This window comes from Varroa destructor, unplaced genomic scaffold (genome assembly GCF_002443255.2).
Source record: "Varroa destructor unplaced genomic scaffold, Vdes_3.0 BEIS01000001.1, whole genome shotgun sequence".
Lineage (NCBI taxonomy): Eukaryota > Metazoa > Arthropoda > Arachnida > Mesostigmata > Varroidae > Varroa > Varroa destructor.
In genome coordinates this window covers 44,491,940-44,513,489 of record NW_019211454.1, presented here as the reverse complement: position 1 = coordinate 44,513,489, position 21,550 = coordinate 44,491,940, and the positions used below count along the sequence as shown (strand labels likewise).

At 43.7% G+C, this 21,550-nt stretch overlaps 1 protein-coding gene and 1 long non-coding RNA gene across 4 annotated transcripts in view; one reads left to right on the top strand and one right to left on the bottom strand.

The window, feature by feature from the left end:
• Nucleotides 1-21,550, bottom strand: part of LOC111250483 (uncharacterized) — a 43,675-nt gene that overhangs the window by 15,276 nt on the left and 6,849 nt on the right. For all 3 annotated transcript variants that reach the window (XM_022805817.2, XM_022805828.2, XM_086977004.1), the window contains exon 2: nt 9,260-9,332. In XM_022805817.2, the coding sequence (XP_022661552.1) occupies nt 9,260-9,316 (57 nt within the window). In that variant the 5' untranslated portion in view covers nt 9,317-9,332. The remainder of the gene's footprint in view (nt 1-9,259; nt 9,333-21,550) is intronic.
• LOC111250493 (uncharacterized) lies at nt 865-20,335 on the top strand. Its single transcript, XR_002673399.2, has 3 exons — nt 865-1,799; nt 19,244-19,390; nt 19,723-20,335. It is a non-coding gene; the product is annotated as an uncharacterized LOC111250493 (long non-coding RNA).

Sequence of the window (21,550 nt, the reverse complement as noted above, 5' to 3'; positions counted from 1 at the left end):
GACTGAATGGTGCAGGAACATTCTCGAAAACTATGAACTTGTGTTGTAGTAATCTGTTTATAGTTCGTTTGGCGACTAATTATGAAAGCAGTATCGAGAGGCAACGGCGAAGCAGGCAAACACGAATTGCAATGGGACATTATAATTAAGCAATCTCTTTTTCTGCTGATAACAGTACCGCCCTGAGGCCTATTGTCTTGTCGGTCCCAACTGCACGGTGGGGGCATTGTGCCACTGTAGATTAAAGAGATCTGGTAATAAACACACGAGGTGTGGTACTGGCGCGAAATGAGCAAGCAACAAACCTTGCTATCACAAAAGCGATTAGACTATTGTTTAGGACAGGATTTAATCATCACAGTTTTTTGCGCTTTATCAGCGGCCAAAATCATTTAGGTTGCAGATAACTACCTTTGGCTACAAACAAAATCACCTTCTGACTTTTTATAATTGTTTCATGTGAAGCAATACGTATCAATGCGATGCGAAACATCGGGAAGTTAGCACGTAATTTCAGACAAACAGGGAAACATTTGGCATTTAATCGATAGCATTCTGGATTCAGCCGGTCACTTATGATTAATGTAGTATGACGAAGGCGACTGATTAAAAGCTTCTTTCTTCTGCAGAGTTGTTACTGTGGCTCGTTATCGCTGTTCGCTTCATACGTGGCTTCTTGACTTCCTTCAGTCCTCAACCTCATCTGCAGCGACTTCAACATACGTGCTCAGTAGCAGCAAGGCTGCATTTTTAGCTGTCGCACGGTATCGCGTGCTACCGTTAGTTTTTCTTTTCGTAGTTTTACTTTCACTTGGTATCTTCAACGGCATTTCAAATGGTATTCAACGGTTTTTCATTCGACCACTGATCACCTGCTCGTCTCGCGGCTGTGTTCTAATCCCTCTCTGGTGTGATAATTCGGAGCTTTCTCTTCGAGCTCTTTCCTAGACAGATAGAAGTCTATGCTTTTTTCTTCGGCTAGCACACTGCATTAAGCAGAAGGCAGAAACTGCGACGATTCTAACTAACCCGCGCCCTGAACGACAACAGAAAGATCACGCTTCCCTAACCTCATCGCTGCCGTTCTCTCGTACATACGCTGTCGCTGAACGTACAAATGACCTAGAGGTCATCGTGTTTTACTATGGTATTGTCTCCTCTTTGTTCTCGATCAGCTGCCGGCCGCAGGCCCCTAAGGCCACGTAAACAACTTTACCGGCAATAAGAACAAACAGTAGCGATTCACAAACGCTTGTACTAACAGTGCTGCCAACAGTGACGAGGTGTGATTTTATTTATTTTACTTTGACTGCGATCAATGCCACTCAAAAATACGGAAGGGAAGCATTGGTCGACGCTAGATCGGCAGGCAGGACCTACTGTACACGCTCAGATTACACGACAACAACAGCAGCAGACGCCCCGCTGGAACAACAAAAGCCAACTTTATCGGACCATGGATTGAACGCTAAGAATTTTACTGCTCTATCTGTCATACAACGCCAGCAGCAACACTTGCCAGGCATACGACGTCACCATTTTCCCTGTACTATTCTTGGGACGTTCGACGACCAAATCTCAACAACGTATGTGTGCGCATATATAGGAATTGGAGAACACGTATAGGGGCAACATGATGTTATATGGCGATGTGCAAGTGAAAATTTCGGTTTATCGACCGCTCGACGCCGCCATCAATGGATAGAACCAAACTGTCATCCGGCGTGTTCATTTACGATCTTTACCGAAAAAAGATAGGAGTTGTATTTTGCTTCGTGGCGAAATTATAGTCAACACGGGTACGTACTGGGAGATATTCTTTTAGCGGTGCAAAAGATTTATTTGATCTCGTATCCATTCATAAATGACGAGATTTTATAGCATATCGATGCTTCCCTACGTTTTCAGCGAACCTTCGGGAAAAAGCACTGCCCGAACTCAGAGTTGAATGCCATTTGGTGTAGTTCGCGGATACGAGACGATATGTTATTGGGGCGGGTCGTTTCGTTCATCTCAGACCGATCATTTTTCCACGAACCTTGACGAGAAGAAATAAAAAGCGGCTCTTTATTGAATATTATCAAACCAATTACAAGATTTAACGCGTTGACCTGGAATCATTGGATAGAACAATTGAATATATTTTCTTATTATTTTTTTCAAAGTACAATGGTTAACTTCAGTGATAAGTTGGTGAGTTACTTCGCTTGCTACGATAAGGTTCGTGCAATCTCACAGGCAATATGACGGTTAGACGTAGGTGTTAGGCCTCCGTATTTCGTACCGAGTTCAAACAAACAGTGAATTATTGAATTAGCATCCTATTGACGCCACTGCTCTATATATATATATATATATAAAGACCAATTTTTACATCTTAATTACCGTCAAAATGATCATTACCCACAGTACGAATCATGGCAGAAACGCAAGCCGTTGGCGTTTGCCGGTGTTCATTGAATCATCGTTATTGCTATTAATATTCAGTCATAGTTTCCCATACGAGACAATACACCAGTTTAATTTCGTCTTTCGTAGTCTATGGCCATTTCATTTTTAATTCGTTCACTTACCCCTTCGAAACGTGGTTACATAGTTAACGTTTAGCCCTTGCCTACGCACCGCTCGTGCGCGTTTGTGTTTGTCCGAAAAAGAAATCGATGGCCAGTTTTGTCTATGTAGATATGAGGCCTGGCGGTCACTTCGATGATTCCGTGTAATAGCTAATAGCTTAAAGAGGTCCAAAATACAAGGTAGCATGAAGACTATACGGCAACAGTGACAAGCAACAAACATCAACTGGAAGCGTTGAGCCTATGAGTAATCACGCGGCCAACCAGAGGTAGTACAGCCCCACGAGGGATCGACGCTTCTGCTACGCGCGGTGGCTGATTGCAGACCATCTTCATACACGAGCAGCAGCAACGGTGACGACACAACTACAATACTTTCTGTATGCGTATAATGACAGATGGCCGGCAGTAGTGTCTTAACGCCGGCTACAAATATGGCTGTTGGAAGAAGGACGCTAGTGGCCCGTAGTGATGTTATGACAGTTGTTGTGTCGTCTGTGCGAAGCAGCCCCGTAGCTCCGCTCCGATGTACGGCGGCAAGAGTGACCCACTAAGCCAGAGCCCGGGGCCATCCTCAGCGAGACATAACGCAGCGGAAAAACGCCAACTAGACGGAGACGGATAGAGCAATACAAAAAAGAGAGCCGAACGCCAGCCATTACCAGTAACATGGCACCGACAGAACTCACATCAATAGTAGCGGCAGCAGCTGCGGCGGAGGCAAGACATAGATAGCGTCCGACATTGACTGTTCCATGTTCCATGCAATGAGGCAGCAAGACGGAACGGATGAGAAAACAGCAGTAGCGGGATGAACGTATCGCACCTTCCTGCTGCTGTTGCCGCCGTAACAGCGTTCGTTAGCGCCGCGTTGACGCGAAAGAGATTTGCAGACTGCGGCCGTATCCAGCTACGTTTACATCGATAAGGAGTCAGGAAAATAACAGGATGGAAGGCAGCGTTTGACACCATCAAAGCTGTTAGCTGACAATGAGGATAGTGATCTAATTTTGTCTGTTTAGCCTATCCACAGCGCACACGGTATGAATGGATAAAGTAATTAATAAACGAGAGAGCAATAGAACTAGATTCAAGTTTATGGCGTCATTAGCGGCGGTAGCGACGCCAGCAGATGTGCTCAGTGTATTTTGGCTGTACTATAATGTAGTATCATTTTCTGGGTATACGTACACCAGCGTCGGTACAGGTCGGCTTTGAAGCAACGTTAAATTAAATCTGATCGAGCTATAGCTATTTACGATGAAGAAACGGAAAATAGGTTCGTAGCAATTGTGATGCGCTCTAAAACAATATTGGATTGGCTTATATATATATATATATATATATATATATATATATATATAAGTACTGTAGTGATGAAGGAAATAACATAAGTGGTCTATTCTAGTTGGGTATTATGTGCTCGGTGAACGGATTTGGTGCTTGATGTTCAGGTGTCTGGTATTAGTTTGTCTGTCTAGTGCGTAGTAGCAGTGCCGTTAGGCCATAAATAGGCTTTAAACGCCGTTAGATCCTAAATGTGATCGTAGCTTAATGGGGTGCGTACTTTAAGCCAGCTGCCGTTTGCCTTCCTTGAACACCCGAAAGAGACATACATCTGCTTAAAATGGGCAAAGCCCATTTAAACATGTGCTGTGTGCGCGAGTCGCGAGAAACGAACGAAATCGAATATGCGGTTTTTATACGTGCCCCTCTCCGGCGTACGCTGAAGGATTTGATACGAGCAAGGCCGCAGTGGCCGACAGTTAAAGGCTAATGGAAGGTATGATAAGATTAACATTACGATGAACCATGGCATCAACCCTTCTCGAGGCCCTCATAAGCAAAGCAAATAAGTAGAAAGGAAACAACTCGCTGAAGCTGAGGCAGACATAAAGAAGCAAAAAATGTCACCACTTTTTCTTCGACCCTCCTTTTTTTGACGTGCGGTACTAAGTTACAAGGCATCACTTCAGATGGGTCTGGCTGGGTTTATCTGGGTTTTCCTCAAACAGACCCATGAAGCTGCATAGCAATAATATGCTAGAGTAGCCAAATGCCTAAGGCTAAAATTTGGGCCAGCGGTGGCCGCATATTCATGGTTATCATAGTAATACGCTCAAGAAGATGCGCATTATCCACCCAAAGCATGTTACCTTCTATATCCGGTCCCCCTTTAAGACCCCGAAATGATGCGGAAGCTAGAGCAGAACTTCCATATAAAGTTACAGCATGGGATTGTGGTCTAGTGGGTATTCCTTCCCTATTTCGGGGGAAATGCTTGGGCCTCGGGTAGGTGTACTACCCTGGGAAGCAGCCTGCCCGATCCAGACAGTGAGTCAATAAATGTACCAATGATTCCATAAACAAAAGCAAGCACTCTACAGTGATCAATTACATAACCAGCTTGTGAAACCAAAGTCATTCTTATACTCAGACCATATTGTCATCATAGTGGAAGTACCTACATTGTGGTTAAAGTAACTACCTCATGTATAAATCCCGCTCTTAAAAAAATATTTAACATTTTATTTTATTAATAGCTAACACGCGGGGCTCCGGTTGCCTGCAATAAAAATAACAATCTAAGGAGAGCATCTTGTAGTACTGAAAATAAGATCCAGTTATTATAAATTCTCACAGCAAGCTTAATAACTGAGCATGAGAAACTCAAACTCTAAGTTTGGCCAATTCTCGTGGATTACAACTGAGCAATCATTAGGGTTTGAGCCGTCTCGAAGTCGATATGGTGAAGTAAATTATAAACAACATTTTCGATTAAGGGTTACTCTCAGATTAAGGTGAGCGTGACTTCAGCAGCAGTAAACAAGGTTTCCCTGCTATTAGCAGAACACATCAAGACCCAATTTTATAATAAATATATACTTCAATCATTTGTACACTAATTCACCTGTTGCTTCGCCCAGGTAGGGCTCGAAGCTATCCGAACGAATTTCAGGCTTTTTGTCAACTATCGTTGTAAGGCATATTCCATATTATCAACTTCTGCGAAAAGATATATGGGTTGTTTCTGTGGCCGCTGCTGCAATGCGTATGACCTACTTTAGTTTTGATTGAAACAATAAGCTGTTCATCTCTATGACTTTCGACTGTTCGACTTAGTAAGCCCTGCAGTCGAATGTCCACTTTCAGCAAAGAGCTTGCATCGCGTCCCTCTTTCAAACTGTGGCATCTTACTACATGCTGTCTGTTTATACAAGTCTGAGAAACTCTACTGCTGATGTTCCCTCGGGCAAAAATAAAGTGTCTCAACTAACGTGTATAGAATACTGCTACATTTATCCCTTCCTAGCTACCTATATGATGGCTGTCTTGAAATTGGCTATGTTTAACATCAGACTTAGGTAGACGATAGCAATTAGAAGACGGCTGATCCGCACCTTCAGCTTGATTGATTTTGCGGAACAGTTGGGTCTTCAGAACGTCGACGGCAGTGGTCGTATCACACCTGATTTTGTGTTCGCGTTTGTAGAACTGTTGGACACGTTAGATTGAAATTCGCAGTACATTTAATGTAGTCTATAACAGGAAGAGTAGGTTTTCGAGAAAACAAACACGTTGGCACTGTGACAGTTCAGAGGCAAGGGCAAGCATCGAACAAATCGTAAACAAAAAAACCCAATTCTATAGAAATATACTGACAAAAACAGCCCTATTGGAAACATTTGGACTTACTTTGGCCAAAGCATATCCAAAGAGTGATCAAGCCGAAAACAGCGGTAACTTTAAAGGAAACTCCGCTCTATCTATTAGTCTTATATAGCTTGACTTATTATTATATTTGCAGATATATCCGTGCCGTTATGACTAGTATGCACGTTGAGAACCTTAAATTAGACAGTGAGATTCGACCTGTAGTATCATTATTTGTACGACTTGTATTTCTTCCTGGTAAATGATGCCGACTATACACGAAGTATCGATTTCACCTGAACCGGATGTACAAACTATGTCCTTAAGATACAGCCTCCGTCATTTCCTTCACATTTTGTATCGAGGATATTTAATTGTAAACCGGCCCGTTTTTCCGTTGTTCTTACCATATTTTTTTAGACCTAATATAACATGGAGTGCTTTTAGTTCTCTGTACTTAAGATGCATTAGCTTTAGCCTTTATTACATGAAAGCGCTCGGCATGTATGACTAAATTAGACTATAGATAATGCTTGGCATGTTGGACCCATAATCATTTGCGATTTTTCATCCCATCCTAATCTTTCTTTTGCCGTTGCGATACAGCCGAGTTGGCACCATATTTCAGTAACGTACTCGCCTACTTCCATTAATTTATGTCATTGCTATTTCGGGCCTGCCTACACCATACGCGCGATAATAGCATTTTGTTCTTACGGCGATGCTTCAAGGTGTCGCCGTTGTTCCTGTAGCTTAGACGATTTTTTTTTTACTTCAGTTTCGCTATGATTCTACTTTTCTCTTCCAGCGATTTTCACTATACTCAACTGCTACTGCTGGTAGAGTACCAGGGTGGTGATGCCCCTTCCGCAACTATTATTTGACTTGCCCCCTCTCCCTCCCCCCGAAAACGCCAGCTCTTTTTTACAATTATTTTGTCCCCCGAAAGCAGAAATATCAGACTGAACAATCGTTGGTCGGTCGGTCGGTCGGTCGGTTTCTAGCCTCTTTGGTTGGACTGACAGCGGTCGCTGTTTCTCCTCGTTCCGTTTGCCCAATAAAACATTATCGCCCCAAGCTACGCCACACCACACGATTAGGTACAGTGTATCATCGCGCAGGACAAAGCAGTGCTTTCCCAAATCACAGCGGTAGCAGTCGTACGATAAATACGTGGTTGGTCGTTGAGACAATGTGTCTGCTGCTCCGCTCGAGCGTCACGCGATGGCAAACACGAGCCATTGGCAAACGCCACAGCCGCTGAATTCGGCATCGTCTTCACTGTGGCTATTATTGACGTCGTCATCCTCGTCAACGACTATAGAAAGACCTTTGCCACTGCCGTAATATTAACAATGGCTAAAGCAGCGACCGCAGCCGTCTAAGCGTCATGCGCTCGTTCGCCTATTGAGCGTAGCGATGCGAGTGGCGATAGGATGACTTCTCTGTAGAAGCCGCCTGTAATTAAGTGATGAATCGAACACGAATTCACTATCTTTACAATTTTCTTCCGCGAACGACTGCAGAAGCAAGCGGAGCAATATCAACGAGACCAGGAGCGTACAGCAACAAAAATACCGCCGCCGCCCTGTAGCGACCGGGAATTTTCTATCTCTTAACCATCATTACGTTCTCGAGGTATCGCGTATCTCGAGGCCTACGTCCATCTAAAAATGGCACAGCCTATCGATTGGTCAGCCAACCGGTCAACTACTGTAGGACGCAAAGGCCGAAGCTTCGAAAAGGAAACGTCACTCTCTGTCAACGATCGATCGTGGTATAGTGCTACTGTTCCTATCGGCATTACAATTGCTTCTTGTTTTTGTCCTAGTATGGAAGATGCGATCAGCATTGTACAGCAGGGTAAAAGGAGTAAGGGCTAGGGGGCTAGAAAGAATAACTGTTTCGTTTCTATCCATCTGATCATACAATAATTGTCCTTCTAACGGTGATTGTCACCACTGCCGAGTCGCCTTGCTACTGTCAGGCTTTATCGCTGTCTGCCGATTCGCGCTGTTGCGGGAAGTTCCTGTTGAGGGAGCTGGCCCTGGAGGAATCGCCTACCGTCAAAACGATAATAATTTGTCGCCACATAACGGTCAAAAGAGACAGCGTCGGCTACAGAGATTATCATCAGAGCGTATCGTCATATATGTAACACATCGAATAGCCATCATCCTGTAATATTAAAACAAAACGAAGCTGGACCAAGCCAGGGTTGCATTTCGTCACAATCATGCTCGTTCGGCAGGCTATGTGTACCGTTTACGGAAACCTGCACTTATTTTCCTTGTTATTTTACTCATTGGAATACAAAGTTCAACGAGCTGAAGACTGCAGCAACTGAATTGCAAACGCAGAAACAAGCCATGATACAATAAAGTGATCATTTGCAGTGTCATAGTCGATGAGGCGATGTGCTTTGTGAAGTGCAACGGACATGTCAACTCACCGGAAGGCGCGCATAGGCGTCAACTGTGAGTTGTAATGATGGCCAACCAAGGCTGCTTGTATATTTTGAGTGCTATAGCAGGTAAAAACTTGAATTTTTCTTGCCATGCACGTGATAGCCAGCATCTGCTGGAGTAGTTCAGTGTACCTTTTCATCACTGATCAACAACGGACGATGGTAATATTGAAAGCACGATTGAAAGATAGAATTTAGCTTTTTTTTTTCTAAAGTAAGTTAACATTCTGACTTAGGTACCACACGCGTGGTTCTATGGATCCCACAACTACTTAATGGGACCCTGCACAGCGGAAAGTTTCGAGTTTTACGCCCGGCATCCCCGTTAGGCATTCCAGCAGATACACAGAGGGCTGATAAATTGATTATCCACTAAACTGTCACGGGAACAGACACCGAAAAACGCATCGTTCCGAAAGAGTACTATTTCGGCGTAAATCACACGAACGATAGACGTGTGCTCTTTGCTCATTAGTTAACTGTTAAATAGATTGTATGATTAATACGACACGCGTTGACGTAGCCAGAAACTGCTAACGTATTTACCTAAAGCGTAGTTACGTACCTTCGAGGTGAAGAACGCCAAGACGCAGATTAAGTGAACCCCGATGTAGAGCTGCATCTTCTAGTCGTTCAGTCTGTAATTGAAAATCAAAGGCCAACCAGTAAGGCTTTTTTGGTCAAAAAAATTCGTGCTGATTACTCAAATCCAATAGGAGGATAGACGAAAACAGTTTGGGATAGAAATAGTACATTCTTTACTTGGACGAATTGTCTACTGTTTATGAATCGTGGGCGAAACTCGAAGTAGCCTTATATAGCAGACTCTTTCGGAAGTAGTATATTAGCCGTCTAACCACCGCGTCGACAAATTGGGACAGGAAGCTGACAGACAGGTCACCGAGATTGCAGTTTGTCCTTAGAAAAGACGTTAAGTTAGTAAAGCTCCATAGACGACAAGCTTTGGGAAAAATTAAGTAAGAGCAAAATAGGAGCAACTAATTACCAATTATCGAGTGATACAATTTGTTTGATCAAACCGTTACGAAGTGTCAGCAACCGTCAAACAGTTGGTAACGGATCAACCGAAGAACATGTAACTATTCAGCTATATGCAGAAGTCAATAACAAATTCTGCAGTGAAAAAAAAGAACCGTCTTTCGGGATTTGTTAGAAACGTTCCACGGAACAAAAATCCGACAAGATGTAGTTCTCTTAAGGAATGTCTACGTGTTGTCTTTCAATGTTTTTAATAGAATATTAGTTAGTTTTTTATTTTTATTTACAAACTTTGTTGTCTTTTCAAGTTGGCCAAATTGACAGCGTAAATTTGGCTCTGTCCTTATTGTTGTTTCCACAGTCTCAGTTGTCGATATCTTTATTAGGTTCCTGCTCGTTTGGCATCATACACAGACGAGGCAGTCCATGTTAACTACTTCGTAACTTTTTTGTGATTCTCATTCTCCATTGTTGACAAGTTCATGTCGCTTTGTGACATGGTATCTTAGCTTTTGTTATTTGTATTGTGTTGACAAATTGACAGGATCCCTCCACGACTGCGCTGACTTTCTATCTGTGACTAAATAGAGTGGCTTTACATATCTGAGCCAGGCGGACTGTGGCGCGTGCCCTCATCATAACGGACTAAGTGTGCCTTAGTATACAAGAGTATCACGAAATATGAACTAGGCATTCGATAGTATTGGCTACGTTAACGGAACACGACGAACATATTGAAACAATTACCCGTCAATTTTGATATTAAAATACGCAGCGGATAATGGTGTTGCAACCTTGCTAACCCCCACATAGGACGATCAGCTCGTAACCCCGGAGTAATCGTACAAACAGAATACTAGAACTAACAGATTCAAGGGTTTATTGAGACGCGCTCAAACGCACCGATAACGACAACCAAAGCGAAAACCTCTCAACCGAAACAATTGTAGTATAATCAATAAATCATCATCCATACCAGCCGCAGACGCGCTTAACCAAAATCTAGTGTTTTAGGCCTCGCGAGAGCCGAACAACTATACAAATAATGATAAGGAATCAACAATAATATCGTCGCTTGGTCTGTCCGCTTTTGAACCGATCTGAACCGGGAAACTGGGATTGGTAGGTACGCTGCCGGACGCGTAGATGAACGTGCAGACGACCCAGCGATTGCGTGTGCGACGCTGTTATCGGAATGCCATCAGCGGCAAATTCTCAGCTACCTGATACGGCCGATCAAGCTTCTCAAACTGACCGCGACGGTCGTGGCTGCAGCAACGGCTCCCTCAGATGCATTTACGCCACAGAAAATGCAACAACAATAACGGTAGCAATAGCAGCAGGGAATGCAGATACGCAAATAAGTGTAACGCCGCAGGACAGAGGGAGACCGGAAACCGGAAAGTGTAGAAACACGGTAACGAAGTACTACAGCGCGATATGAAGTAGAGAACGGTGGGTAGGAAAAAAACAAGCTACAACAAACTGATCTCCGTTCGTTGTTGTTAACTGGCAAACGGAAAAATCATTGGAAGTGGAAGAGGCAATCGACGCGGACATTCGGCACGGTGATTGCACACCGGCAGCAAAAGGTTGCATCGATCGATATATAGGCGTACAATGCATAATATATAACAGGTCGATGTATACGAAATATAAATTAATGTTCTTAGAGAGAGAGAGAGAGAGAGAGAGAGAGAGTTATGTATATTTCCCTCCATTGATTAGGTAGAACCAGTAGTACTGGCACACACTGATGATGTTGCTGCTATTCTGCAGGGGCCGTGGTAGTGGCAACGGCGGTGGCGATGCCAGAGTGAAGGAAGGCGATCGTACTGCTATTGTCACGGTTTTGATGATGACGGTAGTTGATATGATTACTACTGAAAGGGATGAAGGGCTGGATTAGAGAGCGGAACAAGACAACAAAAAGAAATCATCGCTACTGCTGCCACAGTGATTGATGCTGTCGTTAGAGAGGATTTAGTCAACATAGAGTAAGAGATCAATCGAAAAATCTGTCTCTCCAACCGAAAAGAAAGTAACAGTACGCAATATTAAGGGGGAGAATAGAAGGAAAATCAATCGAAGAACCACCAGAAAGACAGTCATAAAGGCAAGCCGAGAATAACATCAATACCAACCATACTGCGCGTAAATAGCGTGCTAAGTACGACTCATTATGTACAATTACTGAGTTGAGAACGGCCGGGAGCCGCATCGTTGCTTGTTACCATCGTCGGTATGATATACGCCGACCACATGCGTTTGATTATGAAGGAAGTCATCATCTTTTTGTTTGACGATTGCCCCCCGATGTACAGCCAGTTAGCGACCCCATTTTCATTAATATACCCTTAGACATGTTGCATCCGTATACTTCACATAGAATAGCGCATTAGTACTATACTAGGGAATAAAAGCTAACCTGATAGCAACACGAAATTGCTCTCGATTATACGGTTTCATCTTGTATGTCTCGAGCTTTAAGTCCGGGCCTTCCATCAGACAGACGGCTGACTGGTTCCCAGCTCGAAAAGAAGTGTGTCTCTGCTGGGGTTCGAGGCCACAACGCGTCTCTAGTTACTTTTAACTACCCACTAAGCTATCACGGACGTTAGCAAGGTCAAACTTTGCTATTTGAAGCTGGGAAGGGGATAGGGGCAAGCACGTTTTTTCTCAGCAAGAAATCCAGATAAAAGATAACGGCGGATAACAGGACAATATTGACGACGAATATTCGATTCGCTAACATTGTTACCTTCGACTGGGCATAGTTTCATCATTGACCCTATCCAAGTTAAACATAAAGGGTAGCTTATATGCATCTCGCTCGTCTCGACCACTGCTGTTTGCGAGTAACGGTGTAGTGGCAAAAGTAGTTAAGGCAGAGACAGTTCTCGTCGCCGTGGCCATTTTGCGAACACCGCAAATGTACCAACTGAGTCGAAGACTACGAGCCGTCAGCAGGCATGGCTTCAGACTACGGCTGGCCACGGCTATTTGTACTCGTTGTTAATTTATTCCTCACTAGTTACGTAAACTACTCCTTTGAACTCATCCCTTCTATCTTTTCCTATTCGAAAACTGTGCTGTTCACGAGCAGAATTCCTCAACCAGGCCGGTCGGGGCGGTCGATGGTCGACGACAAAGATAATGGCTACACACAACCAAGCAATCTCTAACCATTCAAAGCTTTTGCATCATGAAGCTTCTACTTTACGTTGCTCCTATTGCCCCAATAGCAGCAATACTACCATCAGTTTCCATAATCATGACTCAGGATACCCTGTTGCTTGCTTCATTCAATCAGGAGCTAATGAGATAACGGGCGAACCACAAACGGTCTTACCCCGTATGCTCCTACTAGGACTCTTGTTGTCTTACCATAACTACACGCTCTAGTGTGAGCCAATACGTGTACTGTTGGTGGCACGCGTAGATTAACCTATTATTATTATACTTGTTTGATCTTATTCGGAAGAAGAAGAACCGTTTAGGGAAGTAACCTAAACTAAACGAAGATCAAACAAGCAAGAGACACCGTACGAACGAGCAGCACGAAACCAAGTGATTATGCCGAGCAACGCATGGAAACTATGTGCGGTTGCGAAATCTCGGCGATCGGACGTTGCTGCATTATGTTGAAGGAACTCTTGTTGTAGTTTTCGTCGAGTCGCTGCGTACTGATGATTTGGCCGCGCGCGCGCGTTTTGCCTTCCGTCTCAATGGCTCTGGTCCTGGCAGCGGCCGATGAATAAAAAGGCGAAAGCGGTAGTAGCGAAATCGTCATCAATTTGATATTATAGAGTATAAATCATAGTATTCGAACTCAAATAAGAAAATGACCAATTGAACAGAGGCAAAATTTTCAGAAAGAAGAAAACAGTAACGTCGAAAATGTTTTTATCCATATCACATTACCACTACCGAAAGCGTTGTCATCGCTTCGGTTGTTCCTGTACTTCGAAGCTCTGAAAAGTAGGGATCTTTCTTCTGAATTCATCACTGCACTACGGCAGCAGTATCCTTCGGGGCCAACTGAAACCGTAAATTATCAGTGCTATCTCTTGGAAGGGCCCAAGACGGTGGTTCTCCGTTGCGCCCTTAATGAAGAACATAGTGGATAACCGCGATGAAAAGAGAGCAGCGACTCAAAGGCTGTTATACCCGCAATTTCCCGAACTGCCCGGGTAGTCGTGTAAGTCTTGCTCCCATCCTGCACTACGATATGAGAGCTATTGTCATTGAGGTTTATATTGTATAATTTTAGCGTAACGGTAACCTTAATAGAATGTATGTCCATAGTATTTCATAACTCAGAGCAGTAATTAGGCTTACTGTTAATTTTCTATTGTGCATTAACGATGGAAACAATAATAGGTTTAGAACAACGATCGAAGGTTTACTGCCTTGAACATGGCCTGTGAAAAAACGGCCTTTATACTCGCGGGCTTGAGCTTTTACTTTCCACTTCATACAGCCGACCAAGAAAAAGCCGCTGCGACTATCCTAATGAACAGGATTTCACTTAGCCCAGTATGGACGAAGATGCGTGGTCCATTCATGTCTCAATAGAACTCTAAAAGTCTGCGTATCGCTGGCTTTTGGCTGACCCTTCTTCGACAGGTTTTGTTACCCCTGCAATAACATTGCCAAAAACCCATCAGAATAGGGGGTTCAATAAACACTCGGAGACACCGAGCAGAAGAACGGATTACTATTCTTGGTTGCCTTTTCAGTGGCCTTTCTACTGGACAATAGAAATGTGTCTTCGTTAATATCACCTCTATGTCCTTTTGCTAGTTACTAGTACACCAGCGGCATACTATAGAATAACTAAACATGCCTTCGAAAGGACCACCTTACGAATGAAAGTGATGATCTAAAGATCGAAAACCTTGAATTGATACGGAGTGTTATTGGGGCGGCTTGCGGAGGACGCTAACAGCGGCAAATGTCCGTAACGAAAACAACCAGGTGTAGTCGAACGATTAGAGCCGAATCTCCGCAGAGTACGCATATTAAATGTTAGTAATTCGCGCGCCATTTTGTAAACAGTTGCTGTATATGTCCGATGACAAAGCAACTTCGATGATCGTGTCCTGAAGAAGTGCGACAATCGTCTCCTTGCCGTTTATCATTTGCAACCTCCGCGTGTTGCGATGTCCTGTTGAACGTCACTCATTGACATAGTCCTGCCAGTTCCACCATTGCAATCCTGTACTAGCGCGTACAACTAACTCAGTTACACACGACCGTGGAATCAAAGATTAACAAGAAATAGCGAGTTGCGGCATTAATTGCATTATCAGACGCGAGCCATAGCTCAGCAGACGGTATGCAGTGTATCACCTAAACTACTATATGATGTCCACACTCGCTATGGATAGCGAGACGCACGCATGCGCTGAGTCGACACACATATAGAGAAGCTACGATTTTCCTGCAAGAAGTAAATGTCAAGACTTGGCCAAAAAAGGCACTTACAGCACTTCCGAAGTTACGGGGGATGAGCGGAGGTAAGCTCTTAAGGAAAAACAGACACTAAATTGAAAGCAATCTCTGAAGAACGTTTGACATTAGTTGAGCTGAGTAATAATCGCACCGCCAACGATAAGCTACTATTGATACTGCCGTCGGCTGAACGACGCAGTAAGCGCACGCTGATAGTCTCGCTCATAGGCAACCATGCCCATTTCAACAATTTTCACCCACTACGGCGGTTAATGAAATAAACTAAGGATTATCATAGGCCAGAAAGTTTCCAGAGCTACCAGAGTATATCGGTGGCACGTATGTAAAGGGCTGTCAACGGAGTGACACCAGCTGTGATTGTGATTCTTGATCAACAAACGTTTAAACGGTTCTTCGATACGCTAGTACTTTCTCTAGCACAATTGAACACATTCACCATTGCCGCATCTGTTTCGAAACCGTTTGAAGTCCTCTACCGCTGGTAAGCGTGACGTACTTTTGCATGCGTCTAATTGTTTTTTAGATTTCGAGTACGGTCACCGCTTCTACTTCTGCTTCTGCTTCGCCTGTATTGTCGTTGGTTAACTATAGAGCACTGGCGGGCAATTAATTTCGAATGAAAGAACGTTTTGGCTGGGTGTAAACGTGAAGGAGACTTCTTTCGGGGGTAACCATGCACTGCCACTACTTATGCTGCTACGTACTAAACATACGAAGTTACCAGAGACACTACTACAGATAATAGGGTAGCTCATTTTTTAGAAAATGGAAAATTTATCAGAAAACATGTGATAAGGCGTGCTCTACATAGCGGCGCGTTAGCGCACCCCGTTTTAGCTAAACATTATACACATATTAATGTGCGATAGACGATTACAGTCTTCTAAAGTATCATCGTCATCACGATTCCTTTCAAAGCAGCAGCAGCAGCAGCAGCAGCAGCAGTAGCAGCAGCAGCAGCAATAGCAGCAGCAGCAGCAGCAGCAGCAGCAGCAGCAGTAGCAGCAGCAGCAGCAGCAGCAGCAGCAGTAGCAGCAGCAATAGCAGCAGCAATAGCAGCAGCAGCAGCAGCAGCAGCAGCAGCAGCAGTAGCAGCAGCAGCAGCAGCAGCAGCAGTAGCAGTAGCAGCAGCAGCAGCAGGTTACGATATGGTCACACGAAAAAGAACGCGTTGGGGAAGGTCTGGGAGAGAGGATGTTGGCCTCTGTTTACCTTTTTTTTCGCGACGGCAGCCAGAGCAGCTGCACGATCTGCAATAGTGAGAATCAGGGACGCATAATATGGTTAGCGCGGTCTGGTCCGTTAGCGAATTAGCAAGTGCCGTTATGATAAAATGTCATCGAAGACAAAAGAGTTCGTAAGTGCCGTTCTGAAACGTGCGCAGGTGATTAGGAGTCTGAGACTGAAAGCATAGCATCACTGCAGACCGATCGGAATCTTTTTTACAGCAAGCCTGTGATTTGAATTTTTTTTTTCATGATAATACATTCATGTCGTCCATCTTATTTGCCTGTGCTCATAATTAGCATTATTATTCGGTCTTTTTTTGTCATCGAGCAATCGGTGTACACAGGTAACGAGACAAGCTTCAGTTTCAGCCAACTGAAAGACTCAGTAATGCTCTTTGTTGAAAAAGCGTGACCTGGCCAGCTATAAACATCTCACATACCCGTTTTTGTCGATTGTTTTTATTAAATTGTGCGATCTTATATAAGACAGGAAAAGTGTCGGAGAAATGCTGGGCTGGTTAAACAAATCTGTTCCGCATCATGTGCCCTATTGAGGCTTCACAGTTGCTCGTACGTAGGCACGAATCTATTCGTCATTGGAACAGGATGGACGAAAGCAGCGCTTCGCTCATTCGTAGCTGGTATGCATAGATGCATACTGGGCTTTCCTCTTGTAATGGCGAAATGACAATTAATAGGCAGGCCAACGCCAAGGCACGATACAATAAGCACTGAGGTCCTGCTAGTACGTTTTGTTCAGACCTGCCGTAATGTGAAACAGAGTCATTCTGGGACAGTACACACAGTGCATATATATGTCGAACGTCAAATAGAATTGAGCGTTCAGAGCTACGTTCCTACGAATGCTTACACTGCGAACTCTAGAGATTTTAGCCGGCAATATGAACCCCGCTATTGTCGGCAACCGCTTGCCTTGCATAGTTATTATATATACATATAAGAGTATGTGCGGGTTCTAGTTTCCGTATCAGCCGTTACTTATCAGTTAACGTTCGACGACGCTGTTTTCTTGGAACCAGTCCGTTCAAACTTCACCTATAATCAGTTAGAGAATCTTGAAATTGCTCCTCAATAGCGTCGACGCAAACTTTTACTTCAGTGAACGGACTCAGTGAGCTCGCAACAAGACCCTACGAAGACATAGGAAATCGCTGATTTTACCGATAATGCTTTGTGCCGTATATTCTTTACACCAGCTACTGTATTCGTCCAATCAAGCAAAAAAGATGCGGTTATATATAGATGTATGAAGAAGTGAAGTACGATAGTTCGACCCGTGAGAGAAAGCTATAGATAGAACAGGCGTTTGCATGCAAGTACTCTAATTAAAGATGCCATGAGTAAGTTAAGAGGGTTCAAAGGGTTTGAAGACGGCTTGTATCATCGCTAATCGTCCTATCTATCGCTACTTACCCTCGTATACATATAATGTCTCTGATGACGTCTATGTTCTGCTAATTGTTAATTTGCCCGTATGGCTCACGCTTGAGGTGGAAGTAACAACGGCATAGGGTACACCAGCGCCACATATCATTCGCTACGTGTGTACAGACTATTTCTATAATTAGTTGTATATCAGAATGACCCTACTCTTAATCTGTTTAAGCAGCTCGACTAGAATGCTCACTCAGCGTACGCCCGTGTTTGATTCTTCCACGAAGAAAGTAACGGTCGATTTGAAATTATGAACAGATTTTTTCGCGTCTTGTCGTACGGGCCGAACTACGCCGTCCGCGTGGGTTCCTTCTCAGATAGGTAGATACAAAAAAAAAGATCCAGATACAAAATTGTTACCGAAAAGTAATTATTATCATTCCACTTCGCTACGCCGCTGGCCGTGATTAGTGGCGTACTGATCAATGAGCGTTTGAGTACGGTTCTACGTCGTAAGCACGTTAGACTATCATCAGGAGTACAGACAATATCACTAGGTAATAGAAATATTTTAGTATGTACATAGCTATTTGAGAAACGTTTGTTTGCTGGAAAGCTCGCGTTGTTTTATCTGTTCTTTTAATCAGATTGAAACTCGCGCCGAAGATTAGTTCAAGTTCTGGATATTAACTTCCATCGCTACCTTGTTGTCGAATTATCAAGACCAAAGCAGCCATTTTGTAGACAATGTCCGTCCGTCTACACCTCCATTATTAAGCTGCAGCCGCAGTTGACCACCAACTATATATAATCGTAATTCAATGCAAACAGATGATCTTCCTGCCATTTGACGGTCAGAATAAGGTTTTCGGCAACAGCACATGTGCGCGCGTACATGGCGTAGCCTGAACCTTGGCCAGTTTTCTTCTTTGTAAAAAAAAATAGGCTCTTCCCGATTAGTCCAGGCACTCTATGCAATCTAATCAAGCAAATACGTTTTCCCTGCTGCAATACTCTACTTAGCAAGCTTTTGCAGTGTAAAATGTTTCGAATTTTTACACGCGGTATTGTGGTTGTTTAAGACAAATATTCTGTCGCTTCTTGAAGCGTTCACTGGCTATCGGCTGCTCTTCGACGTCACTCCTACGCCATCAGTCCTCGGCGAGTCTTCATTAAGTAGTCGAGTAACGACGCTGACTCCAAACGTTGAAAAGTGGAACTGTTTCTTGTTCAATGCGCCGTATATTTGCGTTTCGGCTGTGGCCGCTGTATCGTTCTCTCCCACACCAGCCTCTCCAGCTTTCTCAGCATATCCATTTGGATACATACATAGAGAAAGAGAGAGGATAGAAGGATGCGGGAATCTATTTGTGTTTGTTGTCAAAGCTATGCGAAAAACTGGGTCTGTGTGTGCAGGTATTCTGAACGGCGTAATTTTTGTGTTACAGACTGAAATAAATTCTCGCCTCCAATTGACGTCGATTATTTCATCGCCGATGACCCGTGCAGTCTAGCGTAGATACGACCGCTGATAGCACCGGTAACAACGATGCTGTCTAGCTTTCCGACGCTTCAGACGAGCGGTTTCAACTTAAGTAAGTTTTGCTTTTACATGTATCTGTTCGTCCACATAAATTTTGATATGCTAAAAAGGCTTGTACGAGGCTCAGCACCAGGGGCCGTTACCACCGTTATCTCTTGCTGCTGATGCTTGCAACATATTAGCTTGGATTCCTTAATATCCAGTTCCAGCTATTTCTTCCCGAGCCTTTTCTCAATCTGTCGGTAGTATACGAGAACTTCTTCAAACAGAAGTTAGCCACGGTTGCCGTTGATCTTAAAACTCAAACCTGATGTTGATTTGTTACAGCTGTACTGTGTTTTTATGTTAATTTTCTATTAATTTCCGTTTGCCTATTTCACGCAGCTATTCAGCTTTCAGGCTCAGCCTCGGTGTTACGTCACACCATCCGACGAAAATGTCTCTAACAGCAGGAAACAGAAGGAGAAGTTTCTAATAGAAAAACAGCAGGAAAGCTTACGATCAGCATTCAACGACAGTCGAAGCAATACCAGCAACGAGTGGCTAAAAGCACTCGGCGTACGAAAAAAGGCAAACCCCATGAAAGCGGTGGCAACATGCAAGACCGACAATTGCTGGACGAAATCATGCAGACTCGTTTTACTGCGTCTGTTCATGCAGATGCTACCTATAAATTTCAAGAGGCTTATCGTTCTTTCTTCGTCTTAACTGTTCTAATCTATGCAGCTTTATTGTCGCTGAATGAACTTTAAGGAATGCTGTGGCTACCTGACGATTTTGCGCCATCATGTGACAGCAGCACGCCAGCAGGACGGTTACAGCCTCTTGAAGTACCCTAGGACAAAGAAACCTAAAAATTTTGCAGCGGCCGTTGGCCATTGATAAACGTTTGTTGTTTGATTGATATGACATTAACATGTAGAGCGTGCATTTAGGTTCCACTGCAGCTCTACTTTAATCTAAATTATAATAAAACATTGAGTAGAAACTAATTGAATGACCAGAATCTTTTCTGCCGCCGATTCGATTTAGGATACTTAGGATTTAGGATAGGTTGTTGTGGTTTACATCCATGCTTTTTAGGTCACTTCGGTTATTTATGGTGGGGGCACATGATTTTTATCGGATTTTTACTTATGACAAAACGACAACAGGTGGAAAAGTTGAAATCTACATAATCGTTCAGAAATCTTTTTTGATGTTGGCCACGGCTACGTGGACCTAAGGTGTTAGGGATGACGGCTGGTAGCTGATTGTTGATTTTACAGGTGTTTAATCACCGTACCTCGCCTCGATTAGATGAATGATTGATCATTTACACTTTAAAATGAAATTCCCGTTGTTATCACCGTCTCTGACGATAGTCGTCGAGTCAGATTTGGCAAAATATATAGGCAAACCAAATTCATTTTACATGGATGCGTCGACAATATTGAAATTAGGTGGGTAACATCTGTGGTGACAGAAGTGATCAAGCGAACAAGCACTTTTTCTTTTTCCCCTGTTACTCTATGCACGGTTCGATAAATGGTTTGGAAATTATTGAACGAGGCGTCATGCACGTGCTCGATGTGCACGATTTCAGCCAGCTATTCCATCAGCTAACGTATACGTACGTAGTGAATTTGTATATCTGTTTGACGTCGACAGGGAACAGAACACTGAAATGAAAAAGGTTTGTTCTGAGAGGACGCTCGAACACACTACCTGCTTCACGCTTGCGGTGACAGCGTCCACCGGTCCGTGACGAACTGGGAAGACGACGTCTGAGACTTCAAGGCCCCCGGACTGAAACGATAAAAGGGCGAAAACTTCTGTCCTGCTCAACAGAAGCAGCCGCAGCAATGACCATTATAGAAGAAGAATTCCAACAAAAGTGAAATAGCCACCGTCGTCAATCATAGCGACACCGACAGGAGCGGCTTATGCTTCACAGTGATCGGCCATGCCCACATGGTCGTGATGGTGGTCATACAAACTATAGACAAACGAAAGTTCAATCAAAGGAAAGCCATGTCAAGCGGAGCCGAATGAAGACTTCGAGGCGGAAGTAATGATTCACAGGGAAAAAGAAATAAAAAATTAATCAAAATTGCCAAGAACGTTTCATCGTAACAGTGCAGACAACGCAATACAAGGGACTACCAATTGATAATAATAATTGGTAATATGACTGAACAACCCAGGAAAGCTATTAAGTAGGCGGGATCAG